The 26239-nt window shown below is 45.3% G+C and overlaps 1 protein-coding gene across 1 annotated transcript in view; it reads right to left on the reverse strand.

Annotated features, from left to right (window-relative positions):
- RAP1B (RAP1B, member of RAS oncogene family) overlaps nt 1–26239 on the reverse strand; it is a 102377-nt gene that overhangs the window by 2800 nt on the left and 73338 nt on the right. Inside the window, exons 5-7 of the mRNA XM_075013306.1 lie at nt 22322–22462; nt 3886–4029; nt 2603–2718 (exon numbers count right to left, since the gene is read on the reverse strand). Coding sequence (XP_074869407.1) covers nt 2632–2718; nt 3886–4029; nt 22322–22462 — 372 coding nt within the window. The 3' untranslated portion in view covers nt 2603–2631. The remainder of the gene's footprint in view (nt 1–2602; nt 2719–3885; nt 4030–22321; nt 22463–26239) is intronic.

Consider the following 26239-nt stretch of genomic DNA (forward strand, 5'->3'; position numbering starts at 1 on the left):
GACCAGTCCTGAGGGCGCTGGACTAGGGAGGTTTAACCTGCATGATGCTTTGATAAGTGCATTTTTACTCTCTCTCTCTGTGTGTGTGTGTGTGTGTGTGTGTGTGTGTGTGTGTGTGTGTGTGTGTGTGTGTGTGTGTGTGTGTGTGTGTGTGTGTGTGTGTGTGTGTGTGTGTGTGTGTGTGTGTGTCTCTCTCTCTCTCTCTCTCTCTCTCTCTCTAAGTGTACTACCTGATCTTTTCCCTCAACACTGCAAAGTTACATGGGTATTCACTGTAACAGGATACCCTTTCAGTTTCACCCTTCAATTAAAAGCAGCCCCAAAAGATGCCTCTTTAAAAAAGAGGGTTTCAGAAAATCAGGTGGAGAAGTTGATAAAAATCCAAGTTATGGTAAGAGCTTGGAAATGGGAATTCAGCATTATATGGGCAAGAGGAACAAAAACTATTCAAAGAGGTACCCTGGCTTATTAAAAATAAAGTATATTTTCCACCTTTATAACTTGGCTTCAGTATTAAGAAGCAATGAGAAGCAAAAGTTTAAGCTATGGTGAATTGCTAGTGCAGTCATGTGCAGAGCGATCAACCTCTGACACTTGATTTGTAAAGACACTAGACGGGGAGCCAATCCCCCTCCCTCACCCCCACCACCAAAACCACCACCACAGGTGGATGCTGATGACTCCAGAGAGACAGCATTTCTCAGTGGTAATTTAGTACGATTAGGGGAACAACACATTTAAGTCTTACACACTAGCAATCATTTTTCCTGTAACAACCATGTCGGGATTCAGATATCAAGTGACATGTGAGACTGCAGCATCGAAGTATCAAACCCCCAATTTGTAGAACCAGCACCATATTTAAAATTTCACAAGCTCAGCCATGAAAAACAAAGTTCTTTCCAGTTGGCCTGACTCCTGGATAAACACTACAGCTCTGACTACACTTGAAAGTTTAAAGCACAGCCACGACGGTGCTCTATGAGAGCACTGTGGCCACGGCAGGAGTGCTGGGACAGAGCTCTCCCAGTGCTGTAGGTAAACCACCTCCACAAGGAGAGCCCAGCTCCCAGTTTACATTAAAGCTTTGCAATGCTGTAACTTGCTGCACTTGGGGGGTGCGTGTGTATTTTTTTCCCCACACCCAAGACAGGAAGTTGCAGTGCAGATTTAGCCTCCATGTGTTTGAGATTAAGCAGATTAATTTCACTTCCTCTATACCAGCTTTTATTTTACACTGGTGATGAGCCCAAACCATGCAGTTACAGTACTGGTGGTTCTGAGGTGCCATGTCTACCAGTGTTCAGGGGCATCTGGGCCTGGAGTTTTGGTCCAGACCCATGAGTTTACTCCTGTCTTGCCATTCTCTCCAGGTGCTTCTGGAAGCCAATCTCAAATATTATTTGGATTCAGACACTTCACTCAGCCTAGACAGTTTTTGGACAGATACTGGAAAAGAAAAGACAATGCACTGTCTGAATTTTAAGACAGGGCTGTATGTTATCATTGTAATAATGATACCATAGCTCAGACAGCACAACTCCCTCCACCCGCACAACCCTCAAATACTCTGAGTGGGAGGGATGACACAACCCTGCATCAGATGAGTGAGAAAGAATAGAAACACTTAAATGCAATCCTACTCCCATTTAAAACAGACTACTGAAGGCTGATGACAGACCTGGAAAAAAAGATGAACAGTTGCCCACTGACAGGACAATCATGAGTATATGGCTCATAGCCCAAAGATGGAAAATGCACATGACCAGGAAAAAAGAAATCCAACGATACCCTGTGATGTCAGGTGACTCACCACCAAATTTCTCAAAAATCTTTCCCAGAAAAAGAACAGATATGAGCTTGCTCTTAGCCTTCTTAAAACACATAAATCAGTTAATTGTCACACTGAATGTTAACCTAGTACACCAATAGTTAGGTAAAAAAGTTGAGTGACATGAAATGATTGTTCAATGGCTCCCTTCTAAATACACGTTGCAGTATATGCTTGCTCTCTCTCTCACACACACACACACACACACTTTGCAGATTAACTCCTCTTTCAGGACAGCATATGATTTAAGTTAAGGATACCTAACATTGCTCTTGCACTCTAGAGCAAGTTTTTAAAAAGATATAGCTTAACACATTCTGCAATCCTATGCACATATTAACAGATGACACAAGCTAACATTTTATCTATAGAAAAATATCCTAGTCTTCCAGAACTGCAGTTACTTTGTCAGCAAGACACAGTTTATTTAATAAGCCTTCATACAGCAAGCCTGCTTATTCTGGCTAGCTACATTTAATGATTTAAGATCTCATATGATATTTGCATTTTCTTATGTCTATGCCAAGTTGTTCTTTTATCTCAAAACATTTTGGTCCATCAGGACGAGAAGCATCTCTTACGCATGCCATCGTATTGACTCGAACGGCAGAGCCCACAAAACTATTTCAGATGGATATTTTTATTTCTATGCTAAAACAGAAAACCCTATTTTGCATTTGTATTACTTTAATAGCTAAATTGAACCTTGAAAACAGTTAGTGGTTGGTCAACTATAAAAGCTGAAAAAACTAAGAAAGTGAGCGAGCATACCTGGCTCAGAGCTACAGTACATTTATGAATTAAAGTAGCTGACACGATGACTTTTTGCGTGCTTTCCCAGGCACTGGAGTTTTTCTGTTAATTTGTCGCACGAGGTCATAAAAGATCTGCGAACAAAAGCAGTTCTTAGTTTAAGCAATGTAAGCCTTAGATTGTCATGAGTATTCTTAAACAATACACACCTTTAACTTTCATATTTTGAGGCCTTCTTAAAAGCCAAATAACTATTCCCATATTCATAATTTTGATTTATAATTCAGTGTTCAGATCAAATTCAGCAGACAAAATTGAGCCATAAGCAGTTTCTGCTTTTTGTAGAATTACTCCTCCTAAAGACAAAACATTCCTTTAAGATTTTATTAGAAGTCTATTCTAGATTTTAGAATGTTACATATTTTGTAACCAATGTGCAAGTATAAGTTAAATTAATATCTTAATATGTAGTGGTTTAAACATGTTAAAATTAAACTAATTTAATTAATATCCTAATTTTAATCAGTTTCTTGCAGCAGCTTCCTCAGAGGTAAAATGTGGCAAAAATATGTAAACTAGGAGACGAAACGTAGGGATACATATCTAATTAGAATTGTAGGAGGACTGGGATTTAATGAAAACTGATTCCAGTCCTATCCATTTCTACTGCATGAAGTTTAAGCCATTAAAATGTATTACTCTTACTATTAACAAAATGGATTTACATATTGGCTAACAGGTAGCCTCCAGAAATTCTAAATGGGAATACACATGCATTAGCAATTATATACTTTAAAACTAGACATGCTTGAAGCCTACAAGGCCTCAGACAATTGGTGACTGCTGGTAACACCCACTTGTGTAAGACATTTTTTGTGGGAAGGGGCTATGAGCTTCCCTACTGGTGTCCAAGAAGCTACCTTGCAGCTCCACCAGAAGAATGAAAAAAAAAATATGAGAAAGCAACGAGTATTCTGTCAAATGTGCTTTCAATGAATATTTGAGTACAATAATGAAATGCTTGCATAGTAGGTGAAAAAGGTACAAACAAACAAAAGCAGTTGCAAGCCCAAAGCCTTACATTTATAAATAGGAAGCTAGTTGTAATTAAGACTTACCTCGCTGTTTACAATGCTGGACATGTGACAATGTAATATTTCTTGCAGCATTACAGGACAATGCCCTCTGACATATAAAGGAACTTAACACGAAGCTCAAAATTTTGTCCTTAGACAGCAAGCAGCAGCAAGTAGTTAGAAAAGCAATGGATTTATTTTTTTCCAAAAGGTATTAAGCCTTACCTCATTAACATTTATTTTTGATTTTGCAGAAGATTCTAAGAATGCACAGTTATTCCACTGCCTTGCTAGATTCTGTCCTTGCTCCTTTCCCACAACTCTTTCATCTTCTAAATCACACTTGTTGCCAACTAGAATCATTGGCACCTAAATAGGACAGATATTTTAATTTATACATAAACATGAACCCAGAAGCTGAATCATTATCACCGATCGTAGAAATGCCAGCACAAGACACCTGAAACCTTACACGAAGCAGCTTTTTTTTGTGCTACTTGTTGGCAGTTGCATCAAGTCATTCTGATTTGGAAATAAACGGCTTACAAAACTGTAAACTGATTATCCCACTATTTGGTCACATGTGCAAAATATTTCAAGTGAGTTCATTTTATTAAGTCTGTTCAATCTGTTCACTGCGAGGTCCCTCCCAAATGAAGACTGTCAGCTGTATTCAGATAATCAAAGAACTATTTGGCAGGTGAAACTTCAATTTAAGACCACACAGCTCCTGTTGAAGTTTTTGATCCTTAATGAACTCTGATTTCAGAAGCGAATTGGAAGAGGTGGTGGGCAGCATTTGTATGGCTTTGACATTTTAATATGTTGTAGTTACTTTAAGTATGTACAATAGCTATAGTTCCCATAAAAAGCAAACACCCAAAAACAGTTCTTCCAAGCCCCAAGAACCTTGTTTTCAGACGTGGAGGAAAAGTTTCACACCCATTTGACCCTGGATAAACTGATGGCCACGGTATTAGAGTTTTGCTCTAATTTGAGCTCCACTTAGAGAATTTGGCCCTCACCCATCAGTTTTGACCTTATGCAAAGTTCTTTAACTCGGTAGATCTTTGCTGTCAAAGGAGTTGATGTCACTGCAAGATTAAGAAGCTTCCATATGGAGATGGAATTTCAATAACCAACTGCTCAAAAATTCTCCTGCCCATGATACCCTGAACACATGCTTAGTGGCTCCTACTACAAAAACCAATAAGCCTATGAACTAGAGGTTGAACCTCTCTCATCTGGCAACCTGTGGACCAGACCAGTGATGAACAAGAGAATTTGCCGGATGACAAGAAATCAATATTTTCTAGCAACATTACCAACACTTCCACTGCATACTGGGCTTTTAGAAGACATTTAGGGGTAAGGTACAGTAAAGAACATTGAGAGCCAGGACCAGTAGCTGTAAACAAACTTTGTGGGACCAGAGGAAACTTGGCCACACCCATGATAAGTGTCTGTCTGGCTAATTAAAGTCATACCAGATTACAGACGTTGCCAGATGAGAGGTTCAACCTGAACTGGAACAATTTACTACTATTTATTATCCAGATCTGAAGAAGTGGGTCTGTCCCATGAAAGCTCATCACCCAATAAACTATATTGTTAAAGTGCTACAAGGTTTTTTTTTGCTGTGTGAAGATACACACTGACAGGGCTACCTCTCTGTGACTATATACCAGTATATGCCTTTGTTCTGTTCTTCTAATAAGGCTTTGTTAGCCAGAGCAATTAAGGGCACAACTCATGTGGAACTTGCAATTAAAATGCTGCTATGAACCTTTTTTAAAAACAACCTCATGTCTCTTCTGACCTGCTATCCTGTGGCTTTTACACTGGGGGACAAACGCTGAAAAATGACAGAAGTCAAATAGGTAGTCTGGGAATAAAAAGTTGTCTGTTATTCAACTATCCAACAAAAACAAAGGCTTCAGTCAGAACACTGAAATGTACCTTTTTTGTGGCCCTCTCTGCCCCCCACAAAAGACAACCTGAACAACAGAAAATTAGGAGTGCCCTGAAAAAATACAAAAGATGTTTATAATATATGGCTGTGGACCTTGTAGCATTCTAAGTTTTCCCCAACTAATTTGGTAAAGAGAACAGTTTTCATGTAATTTACTCAAAAGTTTGGTAAATTTTTAGCCTTATCAGAGAAAATTTGTTTCTGTACTGCTGTCTTTCCCTTACCATCTCTTTCCCAAAAGACTGAAAAATGCAAGATGGGGCTAACACAGAAGTTGTCATCATTCAAATACTTGAAGTTAAACCAACCTTATGCAACATTCTTTGTTTCCAATCTTTAATTAATACCAAATAGTTCAGCCATTTGTCTATAAACTGGGGTTTTTAAAGTGGGTAACAATCATAATCCCCACTCTCTGCCTGTGCATATTCCCATTTGGCCCAAGACCAGCTGGGAATTAAGATTCAGGAAAGTGTGAGGCATACTGAATGCTAGCCACTCCACACCTATATTCAAACACACAGGTCCCACTTCAAATTTCTATTGTCAGATGTAAATAACTCAATGTGATTTAGAAACAGCAAGCAGAATGGATATGATGATTGTGATAGGCTTAACTATTTTGAGAACTTCAGTTCCCCATAAGTAAACCAGGTTTTTCCTCTACACATCCCACATTTTGACAAATTAGTAGTAACCCATACACACACCAATAAAAGGTTTAGGAGGCTAAAAAAATTAAAGGAAAATTCTAATCTGATCAGCGTAGCAGGTTTGATGTCACTATGGTACATTTTAAAATTATGATGCAGCTGATATAGACTGCCAATAGAGTTCCTGAAGTAGCCTCAAACATACTTGGAAGAGTCCTCAAATACAGTTACTCATTTAAAGTGAGATTCCGTGTCCAGTGATCTCTTTGAGATTTGCACTTTGTATTCAAAGTCAGAAGTAAGCAGTTAATTTTACTTCCACAACTCATATCTGCAGGGCTAACTAGAGCTGCCCAAACTGGTTTCCATCTCTTCTTTTGCAGTGCCTCGATAGAGCTGTTTATTTTTGCTCCATTTGTAGGCACGTTACCTTGTGAAACCCACCAAATACAAGGTTAGATGGTAGAGGATAAAATTCTGAAGTAAGCCATGATATTTGCTAAGAACAAACTGTTCCAAAATTGAGTCTGGTAAACACCCCCCACAACCTCGGCTGGCTCAAAGGCATAGGAGGAGATAAATTAAAAGCCATCTTAAGCCAACCAGTAGAAATTGAATTTGAAGATATAATCACTGTAAGCCAAATTTGGGTCTGCCCAGATAAAGGAGACAATTTGTGGTATAGCTCTCTTTGTGGAACTACAGGGAGTGATCAACCCCAGAGTCAGCAGTATCAAATGGGCATCGGGGAAAGCCATACAAATAGAGAAACCCTGAAATATTGCTATGATCACCTACAGTCAAGTAACAACCCCAAAGTTGGGGGAGCGCCCAACAGAAAGCTTCTGCTCTCTTCACTCTGGGGTTTGGGCAACCGATAAACAAGATTGTGGGAATGTAAATATGTAGCCTATGGTTGTGGAAGGTCCCCACACATAAGGCTCACAGGTAGTACCCAATCAAACCAGAAACCTTAAAGGCAATTAAACAGAAACCTAGGATCCAAAGGGGTGGTCTGGAAGACCACCTCCACTAGCAACTCCTGGATATCGCCCGTCCGAAAACCAGCTGGTATGTGGACACTAACCACCAACTACACCCACCTCAAATCGAGTAACCCCCAAGGCCCACCCTAACATGGCAAGCCCAGCTGCTATCCTTAATTTGCTAAACCCAAGCCACTCTATATTCACCATCTTGGATAGGGCCAATGGATTCTGGAGCATGTCCCTTGCCAAAGAGAGTCAGGACAAATTTGCTTTCACTACTGGGGGATCAACAGTACACCTGGATTCGTGCACCCCAGGGATAATCATAGTTCACCCTCACTTTTCCAGAAGGCAATGGCAAAAACCATAGCGCAGGTCCTGGAGGAAGGAGAAACAGCGATACTACAGTATGTGGATGATCTGCTAATAGCCAGCTCCAGTGAAAGATCACTGAAGAACCTTGAAGTGGCTATTAATACACCTCCAGGAAGCCAAATTCAAATTAAGTGCCAAAAAGGCTCAACTGCAACAGCTGAGAGTCCTGTATCTGGGACACGAGATATCACAAGGAAGAAAAGGCTCTCACTGTGGACAGAAAAACCATTCAGCAGCTAAAGAAACAGCAGACTGTTAAGTCTGCAAAGTACTGGGACTAAAACTATTGTAGATCATACATACCTGAATATTCAGACATAGTAGAGCCAATCCAGGCTCTCATAAGAGGAGGGAAGCCTGCCAACGAACTAGTGCATTGGGGAGAACTCCAGGAAGAAGCACTTAAGAAAATCAAGCAAGTTCTAATCTCCGCCCCATGCCTCGATTTACCAGATATGAAAAAACACATTTCACCTTTACTGCAACCATAGTAAAACCCAATATTCTGCAGTATTAACCCAACTACACAGCGACCGGTAGCACACGTGTCTACCCCACGGACCCGCGCCCCCACCCCAGCCAGTGTCACAGGGATTACCAGAATGCATGGCTGCCTTGGGCAGTAAAGGTCTAGGAGCCATACACCCTTATGGGCACTCTGATATTACATACACCGCACACTCAATCTCCTGGTGTTGAGGAGATTGAGATCTGCAACAGATGCCTGCAGGAGCCAGTGGGAATCAACACTGTGCATGCAAAACTCCAATCTTCCATAGTGAGACACAAAGGAATTAACGTGGCTGAGTATCTGAACATAGCTGGGGAAGTGCATGAGTGCCTAATAGATGGGCAGTGGCTGCCTCAGGGCAGCTAGAAGGCTCAAAGTCTGCCCAGGAGGCAAAAGTTAACCGCTCTCACAGAAGCCCTTCCCGCTGGGGCAAACAAGAGAATCACCGTGTACACAGATAGATACACACTGGGGTGGTACATGACCACCTGGACATAAGGGCACAGAGGCTTTGTCACAACTACCGGCAAGCCCATTAACAACCTTGAGGCAGTAAAGAGCTTATCAGAGGCTGCCAAAATACCCTCAGAAGTGGCTGTAGTTAAGATAAAGGCACTTCACAAAAATGAAAGTGAAGAACAACAAGGCAATTACTGGGCAGATAAGTGGGCCTAAGAAGCACAGATAACACCCTTTAGAATTAGTGCAGCTGCAGTAACTGGGGAAGAAGTAAATATGAAAAACTTTATACTCATCTATGAGCCCAGAGGAGGAACATAAATTAGAAGCCCAAGGCTGAGTATAAAACTCACCTCTGGTACACCCCAGGAAGCAAACAATTAGTTGTCCTGGAATGCATAGCATTTGCTACTCCATGCCATTCATTCTCCAGCCCACCTAAGACCGAGACAAATGAGAGCTGCGCTGGAAAACTGGTGGTGGCCGTCCATGACAAAAAGATGTGTCTCAATTTCTTAAAACTAGGTATAATATGTGCACAAGTAAATGGAGGGAAAAGGAAGAAAATACTCCTAAACCACCAACCGCAGCCCATAAGGCCCTAGCAAAACCTACAGACTGATTTCACTGGACCCCTGCCACCAAGCTGGGATACAAGCACATCCTGGTGATCACTGACACATTTACTACGTGGGTGGAAGCATTTCCCAAAAATTCCACAGCTACCACAGTAGCCTGAATTTTAGCAGTAGTAATACCCAGATGGGATTTGCCACTATCAACTGACTCTGATCAGAGGATCCACTTCACAGGACATATAATGAAGGAAGCCTGCAAGGCACTAGGGATAAAACTTGGTTAAGGAACTAAATGATTTGTATGCCAAACAAGAGAGAATCAGACTCAGCTGGATGACACCAGCACCCTGGACAAGCCCGCCTTCCAGGGTGGGGATCTGGTAATGTGTTGCACTTATCCTGAAGGTAAAGGAGTCTTAAAACCAAGGTGGCAAGAGCCCATGTGGGTCCTACTCACTATTAACACCTGTACAAAGGTGGGGGGGGGGGAAAATGGGGACATTTTGGAGGCACCAGAACCAATTAAACCTGTTTAAAGCAATGGCCATAATTACTAATGATGTCTCTTTAGCTTCCCCAAGCACACGAGGAGGGCCGACAGATAACCATGGAGTCAAGCCTATGGAGACTCCTGCTACCCTTGTGTCACCTGACCGGACAAATAAAGAGCGTACCACGTGAGAGGACTGGAACTGGATCACCAACCCCCCCACCCGCCCTTTCGACTTGCTTCATTTTACTTGCTACACTAACACAACACTTAGCTTCTGGGGGACGCGCATACAAATCTTCACACAGGAGTGACCAGAAGTGAAGGCCAACCTGTGGCTGGGACTTGGGAGAGCAGATTACCAAAAGGTTTCTTTAAAAATCATATACTAAACACACACATTAATAGAGAAACTCATAATTACCGAATGTCCAGTCATTTGCTGGTGCCAGGTACCAGAGGTTATGGGACTGGACAGAAACACCTGGGAGGAATCCGAGTTGTACTGGACCTCCACTCAGGAGAAAACACTCTTGAGCTCCGCCGTGGACCAGTAAGGGGAACAGTAAGCCCAATAAACGCAACAAGCCTCCACTCACCTACACAGTTGCATACTTATAGTGAGGGAGACTACAAAGCCTTAAGCTACCCCTTAATTATTCCAACAGCACAGGTACTGAGGAAAACCACACTCCTCAGTGCTGGAGTTTGTGTGGGACATTGTGGGGCAGAAGCCCAATATTAACACCAAGTCTTGTATCAACTACACTGGCATGGTGCCTACAGGAGTAGGACCTACTGTCTCCCACTGGGGTTTACAGCTTAAGACCCAAACACGAGTAACCCCAGAGGCATGGTAATACATCAAACAATAGCACACTTTAAGGTGCTTTCAGTTGGGAACTAGCAACCAAGTCAAAGGATGGGGTAGAATGCCCTGATTGCGTGCCAAGCCTTGATCAAGTCCCTGTCCCAGAATTAGGGTTAGTAACGATAGGACCAGTGTTACTGCTCCTCACCAAGGTGGCATTCCATACCTACAAGGTCAAGTGCATCTTGCCATAGATGACATAGGCCAGTGATGCACTAATCTTACCAGACTGACAAACCAAATTGGCGTACGCCTTAGTTGACAAAAGCAGGGCTTAGCAGATAACACTGCAGGCCAGTTTGGTGAGGCAAACTGTCAGCAACACTTACGTCATAACCCAGCAAGCTGAGGAAAGGAACCACATTGAATTGAGGCTGGCAGATGCATTAATATCTAACAGCTGGGGAGGGTCAGATACCAGCCAGGCTAATCGCCTGATCCTGAATAGCTTGATGATCTGTCCAACTCAGTATCTACCTCGCTAAGCATAACCAGCTATCTAGACTGAGGGCTAGTTAACCCATTACTGAATGGCATGGAGGAGGAAGTGGTGGAGAGGAACTGCTAGAGAATGGGACAGACTATTACCAACCAGGGTATTGTAGCAGACCTTCTCAATGGCCAAATCCACCCAGCTCTGCTGAAGGTGGTAAGCCTGCATCTCACCCCCATGGGAGTGGGGACACAGGGAGTCTGAGGGTACGGCGGCCCTTGTGGACAGGGCATAGCATAACCTTCAGCCTCTTAGCGCCTTTAGACATTCCCCATCTGCAGAAAACCGGAATGGTAACTTACTTGCCCGTGTGGAGGAAGGGTCACATCACCAAAATAGCGAGTACTGCCTATTTGGAGATTGCCGGAGGTACTCTGTACCCCAGTGAGCACTGCACCCATTCCGATACAGAGATCCTGGGCACATGTCCACATAACGTCTTGACGAACTTGTCTAGGTTTGACGTAACGGTCACTGAGAAACAGATGCACACCAAACTAGTCCAAATGAACGGTACCTACTGCTGTTTGACAGCACAGACTGACCATTCCATTGAACTGAACAGGAAGCCCTGCCCCTCCACATATCCATCCATGTGCCTGATGATCCCTCCAAGAGCAATCCTGACCATTGATGGGACTTGGTTCCACTGTACTCCAGCAGTGATGGGTACGCTAAACATGGGATCCTGAGTGGCACAGAGGAACTAAGTACCTAGAAGGGTTTAATGGCCCAGAAGGCAAGGGGGGGGCGGGGGGGGAGAGAGGGAAGGAGGAAGGGGAAAAAAAAAAAAAAAATCAAGGAGCTGGTGGCTGAGACCCAAAGGCACATCAGGATCACTGTTTGAGGTACACACAGAAAGGAGAAACTGTGGGACAAGCTAGATCCAAATACTCCAGGGCACTGAACCAGGCAATAGAGGTCAAGGCAATGATTATGGGCAGTGCCTTTGGTAGCAATAGAATACCCTGGGGAGTGCTCTGGGTGATATTTTGCCAAGTCACGTGGGGAGTGTCCATCGTGACACTCCTACTAGTACTAACACTGTATCGACACCTCTGAAGCAAGCTTAAGACCCTAAAATAGTTGTGTTTAACCTGGCAGGGTCATGACTGTTTAGGTCAGAGGTTAGACTACAGGATAAAATTCTGAAGCAGGCCATGACATTTGCCAAGAACCACGTTTCCCAATATGGAGTCTGGTAAGCCCTCCCCACCAGCCGTCTGGGGAGGTCATCCCAACTGGTGTACATAACTCCCTGGGCAGCCACATTCCAGGAAGGGACCCTGTAAGGAGGGGAATTGGACTATAGTTAAAAGATTGACATGATTTTTTCCACTACCTTCTGCTTTGATCCTGCATTGCCTGCTTGCTTTGATTCTGTACTGATAACATGAATGGTCATGTCCACGCAAAGATTACATCAGGATGCCAGACAAGACATCAAAGCTTTACACATCAGTATTACACACAAGACATCCAGGCTTTACACATCGGTGTTGATGACTACACTCTTCAAAGGACTTGTTGTTTATAGATAAAGCGTTCTGTAAACTGTGTGCAGAAACTCCCATGTTGTTAATTCATCTGGATTGCTCATTGATTATGCTCATTTCCTTACTGTCTGCTCCCATTCTTTCCTCTGCCTATCAGCTTTCTATATAACCAACCATGAAGTGATGTCTGTCAGCACATTGTGAAACAAAGGTTTACAGCCAGCTGATTCTGGATTCTGAATTTGGTTGAGTTTCACATACAGTACAGTAAGGTCTCAGAGTACATGAGGGTTCTGTTCTGTGTGCCCTTGCATAAACCTGGATTTCACATAAGTGGAGGTCTGGCTTTTCCCCCAGCAGAATACATGTTCTGCAGCTGGGGAAGCAGCAGCAGAAAGGTAAATCCTGGAGTGGGGCGGGTTAAGTCTGGCAGTGAGTTGGGGCTGCGGGGGGGGGGTGAAGTTGAGCCAGAGTTGTGCGTGGGGGTGGTGAGCTGGAGCCCTGCTCAGTGGTGAGTCGGACCATGGGAGGGCATGGCGTTGAGCTGGAACCAGAGTAGAGTGTGGGTGGTGAGCTAGCAGTAGGGTTGAACTGGGAAGTGGGGTGTTGAACCGGAGCCACGTGTTGACAGTTTAAGTGGGAAGGAGGTTGAACTGGCAGGTGGTGTGTTGAACTGAAGCCACGCAGGGTGGTGGCAGGTGGCCTGAACCAGAGCCACATGCATGTAGCTTAAATCAGGGAAGGGAGGATGAAACTGGAGCCATGCGAGGGGTTTGAACCAGCATGGGCAGTTCAAACTGGGGCAGGAGGTGAGCTGGAGCCATGCATGAGGGCTGGTAGGCCAGACCAGGGAGTGGGTGTGTGGGGTGAGCCAGAGCTGCGCATGGGTGGCAAGCAGGCAGGGTGTTGAACCAGGTCCAGAGAGGTTGAGACAGTCACGCTGGGGGGTGGGTGGGTGGGTGGATGTGTGTGTGTGAGCGAGCTAAAGCCACTGGTGGGGGTGGGGGGGGGGTGGGGGAAAGAGAAGGAGCTATGCATGTTGAGCCAGGGTTCGGGGGAGCAAGTTAAGAGCAACTGAAAATCATGGTGCAGGGTTTACCACAGGGGTCAGACATGTAAGAGCAGGGTCGCGTACTCTGAGTTCGCATACCTTACTGTATCCAGACTTTGTCCCAATACACGGGGAATCAGAGGGCAACACAGTTCACAGGGCTGAGATAAGGCACAAGAAGAGAAAAGCCAGTTGACATAGCAACACTGACAACTAGTGAAAACCTAAACATCTAACTCAGATGGCACTGAAATAGCCCCACGAAGCTTTTTCACTTCATTTTACCAGTCACTTTTTAAAGCAGAACTGCACTTTAAGGACAAGCCCCACAGTCTGTCAGGCAAGACTTCCAATGGGTTACATTACCTAAATAGATTGGATCTTTCCTTGAGGAGTTTAGCAAGATGTGTCTAGGTATCTTCAGAAGCTACAGCTACACTATAGCGATCTTTGACAGAAGTTACTGTCAGAAGAGATCTTCCGACAGATAACATCCACAAACAAAGTGGCCCAAAAGAGCAATCTGCTCTGACAGAAAGCGACCAGACCGCGTGGCTCCCCTCAACACAATGGCCAACCAGAAACTCAGTGAACAGAGTTGCGTGGTGAAAGAAAGGTTACTCACCGTAGTAACGGTGGTTCTTCGAGATGTGTCCCCGTGGGTGCTCCACATTAGGTGTCGGGCTCGCCCGGCGCCGCAGATCGGATCTTCCAAGCAGTTTCTGCCGGACCGCGCATGCGCCGGTGCGCGCCGCTCCCCCGCGCGCTCCCGGCCATGTGCGCGATCCGGTCCCCGCCAGTTCCTTGACCAACCGCCTCGGATGCTCCTGCAAAACACTAAACAGAGATCCGGAGCGGGGAGGATGGGCGGGTAGTGGAGCACCCACGGGGACACATCTCGAAGAACCACCGTTACTACGGTGAGTAACCTTTCTTTCTTCTTCGAGTGTCCCCGTGGGTGCTCCACATTAGGTGACTACCCAGCAGTAACCCAAGATAGGAGGTGGGTAATCGGATTATGTGCAGCTTGTCCCCGAGAGGACCGCTGCCGAGAGACGGGTATCCTCTTGGAATACCCTGTGAAGGGCGTAATGTTTGGCGAAGGTGTCACAGGATGACCAGGTCGCCACTCTGCAAATGTCTTTTAGCGCAACGCCCTTGAAAAAAGGCTATTGATGCTGCCACCGCCCTAGTGGAATGAGCCCTGGGCGTGGCCAGTAAAGGAGTCTTTTTGAGTTTGTAGCACATTTTTATGCAAGATACGATGTGCTTAGAGATTCTCTGCGAAGAGAGACATTCTCCTTTTGATTTGGGAGCGATAGAGACTAGGAGCCTATCCGTTCTCCGGAAGGACTTGGTCCTGTCCATATAGAAGGCTAGCGCCTGCTCACGTCCAGGAGGTTTAGGCGCGCCTCTTTGTTAGAGTTATGAGGCTTTGGATAAACAAGGGTAAACAATAGGTTCGTTAGTATGAAACTCAGAAAGAAACTTTAGGAACAAAGGCTGGATGCAGCCGTATGGTTACCGCCTCCTTGGAAAAACAGCGCAGGGCGGCGTTGCCATAACTGCCTCAAGCTCGCTCACCCTGTGAGCTGACGTGATTGCGAGAAGAAAGGTCGTCTTCATCATAAGGAGGCGGAGGGAAACCGGGGCCAAAGGCTCAAACGGTGGTCCCCTTTTCGCATTAAGCACCAGGTCCGAGTTCCACAGAGGTGGAAGCGGTTTCTGAGGGGGGTATAGGCTTACCAGCCCTTTGAAGAACCTGGTAACCATGGGATGGGCGAACACCGTGTGCCCTTCCTCTTCGTGTCTGAACACCAAAATGGCGGCCAGGTGGACCTGAAACGAGGATAGCGAGAGTCCTCCTCTCTTGAGGTCCAGTAAATACTCTAATATCACAGCCATAGGCACCGAAAGGGGGCTAGCTGTTTGGTAGAACACCATGCCGTAAAGCGAGTCCATTTCTGCTTAAAGGTCTTCCTGGTGGAAGTCCTCCTGCTACTTTCTAGGACTTGCTGCACTTCCTCCGTACATGTGCTCTCTAGGGAGCTGAGCCATGGATTAACCACGTTTGTAGTCGCAGGCTTTGGGGGTGCGGATGCACTATGGACCCCTGGGCTTGCGTGAGCAGATCCCGCGCCACCGGAGGGGACATCGGTGGCCGGTCCGACATGCGCAGGAATAGGGGGAACCATTGCTGTCGATCCCACGTTGGGACTATCGGGATCATTCAGGTTCCTTCCCTCCTGGCTTTCTGCAACACTTTGTGGATGAGCACTGTGGGAGGGAAAGCGTAAAGCAGGGGGCCCCTCCATGAGATTGCGAAGGCATCCCTCAGGGACCCCCGTCCCAGTCCTGCCCTGGAGCAGAATCGTGGGCACTTCTTGTTGTGCTGAGTAGCAAACAGGGTCTATCTGGGGAAAAACCCCATGCGTGGAAAAATCGGTTGCAGCAGATCGGGACGGATCTGCCACTCGTGCGTGAGTGCGAAACGCCTGCTCAGCTGGTCTGCCTTCATATTGCGAGCGCCTGGTAAGTACGAGGCTTTCAAGGTTACATTGTTGGCGATGCAGCAGTTCCACAACCGGACTGCTTCTACACATAAGGCACGGGACCGAGCTCCTCCTTGCCGATTTATATAAAACATGGTGGAGGTATCGTCTGTACTGATCCCGACTACCTTGCCTTTCAGTTGGTCTCGCAAGTGTCTGCAGGCGTTGAACACTGCTTTGAGCTCCAGTATATTTGTGTGCAGTGACTGCTCCATAGAGGACCACAGCCCTTGCGTCACCTCTTCGCCCATGTGTGCTCCCCACCCTATGAGGGGGGCATCTGTAGTAAGAAAAACCAATACGTGTGGTTGGTGGAAGGGTACCCTTGTTAGCAGGTTCTTGGGGTTTACCCACCATTGCAGGGATTTGCGCACCTCCGTTGTGGGCGACGCCATCCTGTGAACTGTGTGCTGCCGGTTTGTATACGCTCGCCAGTCAATGATGCATGCTGCGCATGTGTAACCTGGCGTTCTGTTCTACGAAACGTCGCTGCTGCCATGTGGCCCAGCGGCTGTAAGCACGTCAGAACCGGCACCATAGGGCTGAAGGTGAAGCCTTGCGCGAGGGAGCCGATGGCCCGAAAGCGAGTCTCTGGTAGATACGCCCTCGCTGTAATAGAATTTATGCGTGCCCCTACGAACTCTATGTCCTGTGTGGGGTCTGTCTTTGATTTTGTCAGATTGATAAGCAGGCCGAGCGAAGAGAACGTGCCTGCTGTGACACATATTATGCGTAGTACCTCCTCCTTCGAAGCCCCTTTGAGTAGGCAGTCATTCAGATACTGGAATATAAATACCCCGTCTGTGCAGGTAGGCTGACACCACTGCCAAGGTCTTGGTGAAGACTCTGGGGGCTGAGGAGAGCCCAAACGGTAGGACCTTGTAAGTCGAGGGCTGCGAACCAATCTCCATCGTCTAGTGCCGTAAGGATGGAGGCGTTTGTGATCATCCGAAAACGTTGCTTGCGCAGGTACCGGTGAGGCCTCGAAAATCTAAGATGGGCCTCCCCGTGAGGAAGTACCTCGAGTAGAACCCTCTCCCTTGCAGTTGCTCCGGCACTCTTTCCACTGCCCCTACGAGCATGAGATGGTCTACCTCCTGCTTGAGCCTCGCTACATGGGAGGTCTCCTGGAGGTGGGGCCCCGGGTGGAGGTCATGGCGGTGGGAGCAACTGGGAGGGGATGGCGTACCCCGTGGCTATGATCTCCAGCACCCATTTGTCTGTGGTGATCCTTTGCCACTGGTTATAAAATGGTCGGATGATGGCCTTGAGCACTGGTTTCGTGCCCTCTGGAAGCGAGTCCATGAGGGAGGTCAACCTAATGTGGTTGTCGAAATTATGGTTCGCTAGATGCGCTGCGTAATTTGCCATTGGCAACAGTAGCGTGGAGGAGGAGTAGACCTTTCTGCCCAACAGCTCTAGCTTTTTGGCATGTTTGTCTATTCCCCCACATTGCGATGACTCCACCACCAAAGAATTTGGTTGTGGGTGGCTGAACAGGAACTCCATGCCCTTCGTGGGCACGAAGTTTTTTGTTTTTTTTTCTCTTCCCCGTTCTTTTGTGGACAGGCGGAATAGTCGCAGGAGTCTGCCATATCATAGTGGCAGACTCCAAGATTGCGTCATCAGCGGTATTGCTATTTTGGAGGAGGCCGGAGGTCTCAGATTTTTGAGGAGCTTATGGTGTTGCTCTTGCACCTTTGCTGTCTGGAAGCCTTGCGTGAAGGCCACCCTCGTAAAACAGCTCTTGGAACTGTCTGAGATCGTCCGGAGGATGGACGCCCCCCGGGGCCGTAGCCTCATCCGGGGAGGAAAGCGAGGAACCGCTGGGGTACGTCTCTCTGGACCCTTCCGGTTCCTGCTGATGATGGTACACCCTCTCACTAGGTGTGTGCGAGGAAAAACTCGGGGTTCCATAACCAGTCCCCCCTGAGATGCTTAAGTCTCTGTCCCCGGTCGCAACTGCCCTCGGGGGTACGAGATCGTTCGTAGGGATCTTTCCCTAGTAGATTGCCGATGGTGTCTATGCCCTGCGTGGTAGGGGCAACCATGGCAGTATAAGCACTGGTCTTGGGAAGGTGACCTAGACCACTCCCTTGGTGCATACCCTGTGCGTCTGGGGGAGGGAGACCGTCGAGACCCCAGAGAGAGCGACTTTGCCTAATAGTCCAGCGGTTCAAATCCCAGGAAGGGTGGAGGTGGTCCCAGCCAGGGTGAGGCTGGTTGCAGAAATGGAGAAGGGGGCTCCGGGTAGGCCAAGGGAGGGGGGGACCCCTGCCTTCTAGTTGGAGTCTGCAACATAGCGGAGGGCTGTGAGAAAGCAACTCCACAGCCCTGTGCGGAGAGGGGCTGCAATGCCTCCTCTTGTGTGCAGTCTTCCCCCTCCCTTGAGGAGGTAACTCCGCCCCTGACATACAGGGGATCCCGGCCCCGTCCGCACCAAGCTCGGCACACTCGAAGTCGGTGCCGCACGTGCGGTGTCCTTCGGCGCCGGCAGGCTGCGTGCCTGCGCGCTCTGCACCGCCGGTTTTCCGGGGGTCGGTGGTACCGGCGCTTGTTTAGCCGCCGTCCTGCCTGCGGTGCAGGGCGGCTGGCTGATTATCGAAGGGTGAGCCGCTTGCACGTGGCTCTCCGTGCCGCCGCCGATCAGCTGTTGCTGCAGCTGGGGGCTGCTCGCTCCTCCCGTCCCGCTCGCTGTTGCTGCCGGCAGGGATCGGGCTGGGGAGCATACAGGGCATTCCGGCGTCTGCACCGAGCTCGGCACGCTCAAGGGCGGTGCCGCATGTGCGGTGTCCTCTGTTGCCGGCAGGCTACGTGCCTGCGCGCTCTGCACCGCCGGTTCCCCGGGGGTCGGTGTCGCTGCCTGCGGTGCCGCCGGTACCGGCGTTTGCTTAGCCGCAGCCCTGCCTGCGGTGCGGGGTGGCTGGCTGAGTATCGGAGGCTGAGCCGCTTCCACGTGGCTCTCCGTGCCGCCGCCGATCAGCTGTTGCTGCGGCTGGGGGCTGCTTGCTCCTCCCGTCCCGCTCGCTGTTGCTGCCGGCAGGGATCAGGCTGGAGATACTTTCCTCCGTTTCTGCGCTGATGGAGTGAGGGAGGCAGCTTTCCTTTTAAGGGCCCCGGAGGGTCCCTCCTGCTGCGGCCGCTCCGGCGCTTCTGGCTGGAGGGCCTTATCAAGAAGCAGCATTTATTTATTTTTTTTTTTTTTAAAGCCTGAAGAGGACATTGTTGATGAGTCTTTGAGTTTTTAAGTGGGTACTTAGCACCTTCTTTGTGCCGTTTTCCCCGTCCGATGGCCTGCCTTAGCAGGAGGGCTGATAGCCCTAGCTCCTGGCCTCCGGCGCTTGTTACTGGGACTGGCTGAGCTGTCCCTCTCCTAGCTTGTTCGTCGTTTTTTTTTTTTTTTTTAACAAAATAACAACCGGCTAGCTTATAGTAGCCTAAGTGCCTGAAAAAAAAAACTTTAAGAAAAAACAGATAAAGTCGTTGAATACACTACTTGGCCTTAGCCTAGTTGGATTCCGTCTGCAGCCGACGGCGGTTAAGAGGAACTGGCGGGGACCGGATCGCGCACATGGCCGGGAGCGCGCGGGGGAGCGGCGCGCACCGGCGCATGCGTGGTCCGGCAGAAACTGCTTGGAAGATCCGATCTGCGGCGCCGGGCGAGCCCGACACCTAATGTGGAGCACCCACGGGGACACTCGAAGAAGAACCAGAAGCTCTGACTATTGACAGATGGCCCTCCCCAGAGCATCTACACAGCTTTGACAAAATCTGTCAAAGGCATTATTCCTCATTACATAGAGGCAGAATGCTGTCTGTGGAAGTGCCGAGTTTTGTTGACAAAACTCTAGTATAGACATAGCCATAGAGCCCAAGGCCAGAAGTGATCACCCAGTTGAGTGGCTTTCAACTTGTGGTCTGTAGACCCTGGGGACTTTGTCTACAATTTCCAAATGGGCCTGCACATCCATATGAAATATTTTAAGGGTCTGCAAACAAAAGGTTGAAATCCACTGACCTAGTCAGAAATTCACAAAAATAATTCCTAGATCACATTTTAGAACAGCATCCAGTCTAGATTTAAAAAGTTAGCAGTAATGGAGAATCCACAATTGTTGATAAGTTGTTCTAATGGCAACTTATTCTTAGTAATTTACATCTTGTTTTCATTCATGATTTAATAGGAAAAGAAATTAAGAAAACCACAATCAGGATTAATTTTTAGCCTAGGACAACTGGGAATGTTCAGCCTCTCTGTCAATGCTTTTCTCCCCTCAATTCTTTTGAATGACTTTCAGATTTGAAAGAGAGTTTATAGGAGCACAGGTTGAAAAGCTCTAATCTCTCTGGAGCTCTCATCGGGTAACATTCATAATCCAGCATGATTTTAGTTAGTTTATGGGTGCAGCCAAGTTTCCTGTGGTCCCATAAAGCTGTTTTGCAGCCACCAGTCCTGGTTCTCAGTGGTCTGTGCTGTTATCTAGCATTAATTTACCCCTAAATGTCTAAGAGCTCAGTAAACAGTGGAAGTATTGGCAATGTATTAGACAATATTGACCTCCTGTAGTACAGCAAAATTCTCTTGTCCACCACCAGTCAGGCTGGACAAGAGAGGTTCAACCTGTGTACATGTTTTAGGACCAAGTTTTTTGAAAATACACCACTCTGGCTATTTGCCCATAAAAGCCCGACAATCTGAATTAAGACTCAGTTTCAAAACCTTTGCATTGTCTTGATTTTAATCCAATTCCTTGCAATGCTCACTAGATGCTAAACTGAAAAACAGCTTCTTTGGGTTCGGATGCAAAAGATTCACATTATCTAAAAATTAAGTTCCTCCCCCATTCATGACACAGATAACATTTGTTTTTAGAGTTCCATTAGAGAAAAAAGAAGGAACGGAGGTGAAGAAATGCACTGGATCACTGTGCACGTACAACGTAACCACAATAAATTTTCCAGACATTGAAGAGTTCAAAGTCTTTGTCCCATACAGTAGTGTCAGAACTGTAGTTCTAACTATTAAGGGAGACTAAGATCCCTCACAAACATTAAAATAGATGAAAGTAGTTGCCTCCACACACACCCAGTTAATGTTTGTTATAGCAAACTAGATTATGGTCTTCAGAAGCCAACAGATTATTTTTAGGTGGCAGCGGAACAGGGTGTTACCAATTGATACTCAAAAATCCTTTAAACTAAGACCTGTTACTCAGTTGTTCACATTAAATCTCTTCCTTTAAGCAATAACTTCTTTTGCTCCTGAACAAGCGTAAGCAACAGTAAAACTCCCAAATTTTGGAAAGTTACCCCTCACTCAAAAGTGATAAAATTATTCATGTACTTTCTATTCTGTACTAATATAGCCCCAATTAAATGCTGAAAGATTTCAGTCTAAGATTTTCAATACCAGTCGTTAATAAGAGGGATATAAATTCAGATGGCATGAAAATACGTAGCTTAGTCTTGCAAGTACACTCAAAAGGAAACCATTAAAGAACCCCATTTTGATTAGCAATTACAGTACCTCTTTCTATAAGAAAAAAAACTTTAGGATGTGTCCAAAACTAAAAATCAATTTTGTAACAATACTGTTGGAAGCAAAAGTTGCATTATAGCCATCTGTGTGTTATAAGCGCTCAGAACAATTGAGACAAATAAGACCAAACTCAGCAGCTTTAAAGATAAGGGTCTTCTGCAGTACTTTTGTTTTAAATGTACTAGTCAATATAAGCTTATATACACATTTTCAAACAGAGAGGTAGCTGTGTTACTCTGTATTCTATCAAAACAAAAAAACAGCCGCCATGTAGCACTTTAAAGACTAATAAAATGATGTATTTGATCTGAAGAAGTGGGTCTGCCCCACAAAAGCTCATCTAATAAATCATTTTGTTAGTCTATAAAGTGCTACATGGCTGCTGTTCTACTTTCAAACAGAGTACTTAAAAGCAAAATATTAATACATTACACGGATCCATATGATTTTTCCTGACTGCTTGTAGTAGAAGTTGCATTTTCAGTATAATACACATACTGGTTGATTTGCCTTTCAAATTAAAGCTTGAAATGTATTCAATGATATATTTGATCAAAGCATGGACAGCTTTTAAAAAACTTTTATAATGAGGACTTCAAATGTCAGTTTTTCTAGAACATGGAACTGCTCACATCATCAGTGTCTTTGACTCGAAGAATCTGTTCTCTTAGGTCTTGTAAGTCATTAAATGTTGACTGTGCTGTAATGGAATATACTAATGCAAAGCCTTGTCCATTTTTCATGTAGAGGTCTCTCATAGCTGTGAACTGTTCCTGTAATGAAATAAAACAAAATTGTGAATTTGAATTTACTTACAGAAGCAATCAGATCATCAATATCCACAAAATTAGAAGGATCACAAATGATGTTTTTAGAACACAAATTGCAGTTCAAAATACTTTATCCTATGCACCGTAACTTTAATATTTAGTTCTCAGATAGTCAGATTTGCAAGACTACTGGTATTTTTATATCCACACTGGGAGATACAGTAATCCCTTGATTTACATGGCGGTTACATCCACCACACAGCCCCCTGCTTCTCCTACCTGGGGGGCATGGAGCTGCTTGTGCACCAGGCTCCGCAGCTGGGGAAGCTGGAGGTTTTGATTTGCACTTAACTCACATTAACAAGAGTTATGTGCAAATCGAAATCATGATTCAAGGGTTTACTGTAATTTATGGATCACAGTATTGTAACAGTTCTAGGAGTCAAAGAAATCTCCATAGTGGCAGAAGAATGGCAAATCACAGCTACTGAAATTTCTCACACACCCCCCTCCTTCCCCCCAAAAAGGTGGAAAAACAAGTTTTTATTAAGTGAAACAATGAAATATATTAGCACACCATTGCTAGAGACATCTCAGCAATGAAGGTTGTTCATAACTCAAACGTATGCGACTCTAAACAGAACATTTAGGTTCTTGCAATGTTTACAAACGCTCTTTGACACTATATGCAGAAAACTTTTTAGTCCTTTACATTTAACAGTACTGTTTTGTTTATTGTCTCTGCAGCCACCTGATTGTGTACTTCCAGCTCCAAATACGGTGTATTGTTGAAAAGTCAGTTTGTATCCGATATTTGGAACTGAGCTTCTATGCTATAGTGTTGTTCATTTTATAATGTATTACTCCAAAATGGGAAATTGTCGAAAATGAAAGATTGCAATTTTGTGAGGAAAGCCACCACTACCAAGTTCAGTATAAAAAGTTACACCTCTTTTATATACAAAGTTATTTGCTTTTGCAACACATATTTCACTTTTCAATCAATTCAGTTCAAGTGTACTAAACAAATATATCTGACAGTGGTCTGTCATTTTACTTTCTTTTTATGTATCAAACATTTGAATATATGAACCTGGATTCTTCCTATTAAATGCTAGCAGAGAGAACAAATTCAAGATTACGTTCCCATCTGCCACAATTCTAACTCTGTCTTGGGAACAACTTAAGATATTCCTACTGTACACTCCTTTGGGGGGGGGGGGGGAGAGAGAGAGAGAGAGAGACCCAGATCTCCCTCACTATCTCATTTGTATAAGCCATTAATTCCAACAAGTGGAATTGCAAACAGCAGATGAAACTGCCCTCTTTTTTTTTTTTTTTTTTTTTTTTTTTTTAAAGAAACTGGCATTTTATCTGAGAAGTATGAGAGTCTTTAGTATTTAAAACATATACAACATGGAACACACCCATATCAAAATTTTAACTGAGCAATATGCTATGATTACTAAATTGTTTAGCTGATGGTCTTTTTCAAGGCAATACGTACAGTTTAGCATATTACAACTTTACACCTCTGAAAGATTCAAAGACTATTTTAAAATTATTACATTGACTGGTTCAGATTAAATATAATGCAAAAACCAAAATGGACAGTTATTAGCTTAAATTAATATTTTTCAGAATTGATGTCACCCTCTGCCACTGAATGGTATGTCTGGCACACTGGACGCACAATGCAGTATACAGACAGCGTGATTACAATCCACATAATTTAACTTTCTACCTTGCCATGAAAAGGAAGATAAAAAAATCACTGAAAAATGGACTATTGTACAATGGGTTCAAAGTTTTCACCACATCCTTCATTTGCATCAAGGATGAGAATTACCTCATCGTCAGACGTTGCTTCTGCACCATTTTCAGGTTTCATTTCAAAATAGTTTCTGGTCTCAGTTGCAGTGTCCTCATCAGAGACAGGTTACACAACAAAAGCACTGTTATGGGCATTATCTACTCTTCAGATTTGTGTGTATTGGAGTTCTCTTGGTGGCTTAACAATTGCTTCCTCCATGGGTACCATGACAAGAGCTTTTCAGGTCCCTCCCCCAACCCCATTTCCAATTCCAGATTTTTGAAGTGTTATCAGACCAGGCATTTGCAAGCACTGGAATAACATCTAAAAATCTGATCTTCCCAGCAGTTTCCACAGCAGCAGCTTTATCATCATTACCGAAGATGCTACAATATTGTACAAGCCAGTTGCTTGCAAAAGTATGCCTTGGCAGTTCTGATAATTCCCTGATCACATGAAAGAGATTGTGTTATTTGGGAGGAATTCACACTGGATATTCCTCAATGCTATTATCAGTTGCCATATTAACTGTGAAGTTAACTACTAAATATTAAGGTTTTTTTTTCTGTTTCGTGGTCCAACTTTTGATCCCAGTCAGCAAATAGATCAGGATCTCCCACTCAAACAAACATGGTCACAATTACATTTCAAAAGGGTTGCGAGCTGGGCTGGGCAGCTCCACAGGTGGCTATTAAGAAGCCATTCACACTCAATAGTAACAGAGAGGAAGCTGTGCTCATCTATACACTATCAAAACAAAAAGCAGTCAAGTAGCACTTTAAAGACTAGCAAAACAGTTTATTAGGTGAGCTTTTGTGGGACAGACCCACTTCTTCAGACCACGGCCAGACCAGAACAGACTCAATATTTAAGACACAGAGAACCAAAAACAGTAAGCAAGGAGAACAAATCAGAAAAAGATAATCAAGGTGAGCAAATCAGAGTGGAGGGGTGGGGGGGGGGGAGGTCAAGAATTAGATTGACCCAGGTATGCAGATGAGCCCCTAGAGTGACTCAAAGTTCCCATCACGATTTAAACCATGTGTTAATGTGCCGAATTCGAGGAATTATCCCACTGTTCTGGAAAGAGAAGCAGCCGAGCTGGCTTTTATATTCAAATTCGGCACATTAACACATGGTTTAAATCGTGATGGGAACTTTCCAAGTCACTCTAGGGGCTCGTCTGCATACCTGGGTCAATCTAATTCTTGACCTCCCCCCCCCCACCCCTCCACTCTCTGATTTGCTCACCTTGATTATCTTTTTCTGATTTGTCCTCCTTGCTTACTGTTTTTGGTTCTCTCTGTCTTAAATATTGAGTCTGTTCTGGTCTGGCCATGGTCTGAAGAAGTGGGTCTGTCCCACAAAAGCTCACCTAATAAACTATTTTGCTTGTCTTTAAAGTGCTACTTGACTGCTTTTTGTTTCGATTCACACTCAAGTAATTCTCAGCTTCTTAATAGGATTAACAACTATCAGCCAGTTAAGTTAATCAATTACACTGAAAGCCATTTCAGCCACAGGGCAGAGAAATGCATACCTGAGTAGCAGCACCCAGCTCAGATAAGGTGGGGGCCTGAGTCCAAGGTTGGGAAGGAGGGAACGCAGAGCTTATCAGCTCCCTGGCTTCCAGCCTCTACAGAAAATGGGGTCCCCGCACACCCCAGCAGGGTTCCCACAGCTGGTGCTGCCAGCTGGGGCTCTGTGCCCCAGCTGGCTTCGAGCCACAGGGGTCTCTGTACCTCCCCTAGCTCCCTCCAGCCTCTGAGTGACTCCTAACCCCTGACTGAGACACCCTTAGCCCCCTTCAGCCCGAGTGACTCCCAGCGCATGTGTGACACCCTAGCCTGATTGAGGGGTTTAAGCTAGAGAGAGCAGTTTGGGGATGAGTCTCTTTCCACCACCACAGCTCTGACTAACTATAGTAAATGTAGTGTTATTTTATTAATACATTCACCCTTTTCTAC

This window comes from Carettochelys insculpta, chromosome 1 (assembly GCF_033958435.1).
Source record: "Carettochelys insculpta isolate YL-2023 chromosome 1, ASM3395843v1, whole genome shotgun sequence".
Classification (NCBI taxonomy): Eukaryota; Metazoa; Chordata; order Testudines; family Carettochelyidae; genus Carettochelys; species Carettochelys insculpta.